Source organism: Etheostoma cragini, chromosome 8 (genome assembly GCF_013103735.1).
Source record: "Etheostoma cragini isolate CJK2018 chromosome 8, CSU_Ecrag_1.0, whole genome shotgun sequence".
NCBI lineage: Eukaryota > Metazoa > Chordata > Actinopteri > Perciformes > Percidae > Etheostoma > Etheostoma cragini.
Window position 1 is genome coordinate 1,256,494 of NC_048414.1, and position 2,361 is coordinate 1,258,854.

The following is a 2,361-nucleotide window of genomic DNA, read 5'->3' on the forward strand; positions in this document are numbered from 1 at the left end:
ACGAGTGTGAAAACCGGATGCACAACTGCACAGCGGACCAGGTGTGTGTGAACACCTACGGAGGTTTCCAGTGTGCAGCGGTGGAGTGTCCTCACGTGAAGAACGCCACGTACATCAAGACGTCTCCAATGTAACCGCACACCCCCCAAATCACATCCTTCTGCTGATCACTCTGCTTTGTTTCATTGCTGCAAAGCTACAAATCTCCACACCGTAGCATATACAAAACAGCATGCACACACACACATTGTAAACCATGTGAAGTTAAAGATGTTAAAGGCTTCTTCCTCGCTCCCATGTTTCATTGCAGTCCAGTCTGTGATGGTAGGGTGAAGTGAGGACCCAAAAGCAGAGATGATGAGGAGGCAGGCAAGATCAGGGGCACAGGGATTTATTCAATGAAAAGTCCAAGGAAAACACAGGGAGCTAAACCATGCAGCAAAATCCAAAAATACAAGAATCCAAAAGGGTCCAGGGAAGTCTCACGGGGAGACACGGGTAACGGGAACTTCAGTCAGGAAGCGTAACGGCAGGGAACGAAGACACAAGAGTGAGAAGACGATCTGACAAGAGACGAGGGACTCACAGACAATAAATACACAAGGTAACAAGGTAACAAGGTAACGAGAGGCAGGTGACGAGAGGGCAGGGGAGCAGCTGGAAAACATCCGGTAATCACAGGAGCGGGAAGACACAGGAAGTAGAACTAAAGGCAGGACGAGACAAAAAACCTGACTCCAAAATAAAGCAGGAAACAGAACATCCAGACACTCTGGGGGACACGAGACAGGACCAACAACACGAGACAGGACCAACAACACGAGACAGGATCAACAACACGAGACAGGACCAACAACACGAGACAGGACCAACAACACGAGACAGGACCAACAACACGAGACAGGACCAACAACACGAGACAGGACCAACAACACGAGACAGGACCAACAACACGAGACAGGACCAACAACACGAGACAGGACCAACAACACGAGACAGGACCAACAACACAGGGTGAAGGATGCCGATAGCCAGGCTCTCATTGGCTAGATGTTAGCCAACCAGAGTCAAGCAGCTTAGCTCGTTGAATATTAAGGAGAACTGGCCCAAATGGAGCTGAGTCTTCCTGCAGGCTTTAGACCACGCTAGAATGACTTAAAACAAGGTAACCACGGTAACCAAGTTACGGAGTCCATGGTAGGACTTCAGACATTACCACAAAGTCAGGAAATACGTGTGGCAGGCCAACTTTAACAGAACAAAGAACTTGAAACTTTAAGGAACATTACTCAACAAAATGGGATGGATCCCAATCTCTGAGTTGGAATGTGGCAAAAAACACATGTGTTAGCTAGCTAACCAACAACCAGCCTTATAATAATAATAATAATAATAATAATAATAAAGGGTGAGTGACATCTCAACAGCACAATGAAGCTGCAAACAAACACGTGGAGTAGGAATCCAAACTGGGAAGACGAGACAAAGAAAACCATGAACCCTCTCACCCCAGAAGACAAAGACCGGACCATGGAGAGAGATTTGAAGACAATGAGTTCTACCTCCGTGTCGCCCACTTCCTCTCTCCACCCGACAGTTAGCAAACCCCAACCCTCCTGGGACAGGAACTGGGCCGAGAGTCAGACGGAGGTCTGGCTCCAGACGCCCCGCTGAGGTTCTCAGGCTCCAGTCAGCTGGGCAGCTGATGGCGGTCAAAGAGGCGTGAATCAGAAAGTAAACCGGCTGTAAAGTTTGATTTATCCCTCCAGCTGGATCCCAACTGTGAGTTATAGTGATGAAGGGGGGACAGGCTGTGGGGGGGCATGCAGGGTCAGCTTTAGGTCAAGGGTTGTGTGTAGTGCTCCTTCTGCCAGAGAGGATCTTCGGCTGTGAGTTTGGTTAAATATAAACAGATAAAGGCTGTTTCAGTGATTAAAAATGGGTTAGGGTTGAGAATTCAGTTATTTAGAATTTCTTTTTTTTGGGGATTGAACAGACAACATAATACTATAACACAACATTTTAAAGTGTGAACAACACTTTATGTCCAACATGGTCCATGGTGTTAAAAAGCCTTTCACACATGACAAAGACCTAATCCAGGACAAAGACAGTAACATTCAACACAAATCAGCAAAGGGTCAAGCGGATCCTAAAATCAGAAAATGACAGATTACATAAAATAATCACTCTACTCTAATTAAAAAGATTACTCTATTCCATAAAAATGCCGTAAACTGACTTCTAAAAGCCCCTCTGGCAGATTATTCATGTTACTGTTATTAATGTTATACCTGTATAGACATAGCTGCATTGTCGACTCTGGGCATGTGGTCTTCATTTGTGCGGGGGGGGGGGGGG

The 2,361-nt window shown here is 46.4% G+C and overlaps 1 protein-coding gene across 1 annotated transcript in view; it reads left to right on the plus strand.

Annotated features, from left to right (window-relative positions):
• LOC117949015 (fibulin-7-like) overlaps nucleotides 1-2,361 on the plus strand; it is a 9,866-nt gene that overhangs the window by 3,498 nt on the left and 4,007 nt on the right. Inside the window, exon 6 of the mRNA XM_034879006.1 lies at nucleotides 6-130. Within this exon, the coding sequence (XP_034734897.1) occupies nucleotides 6-130 (125 nt within the window). The remainder of the gene's footprint in view (nucleotides 1-5; nucleotides 131-2,361) is intronic.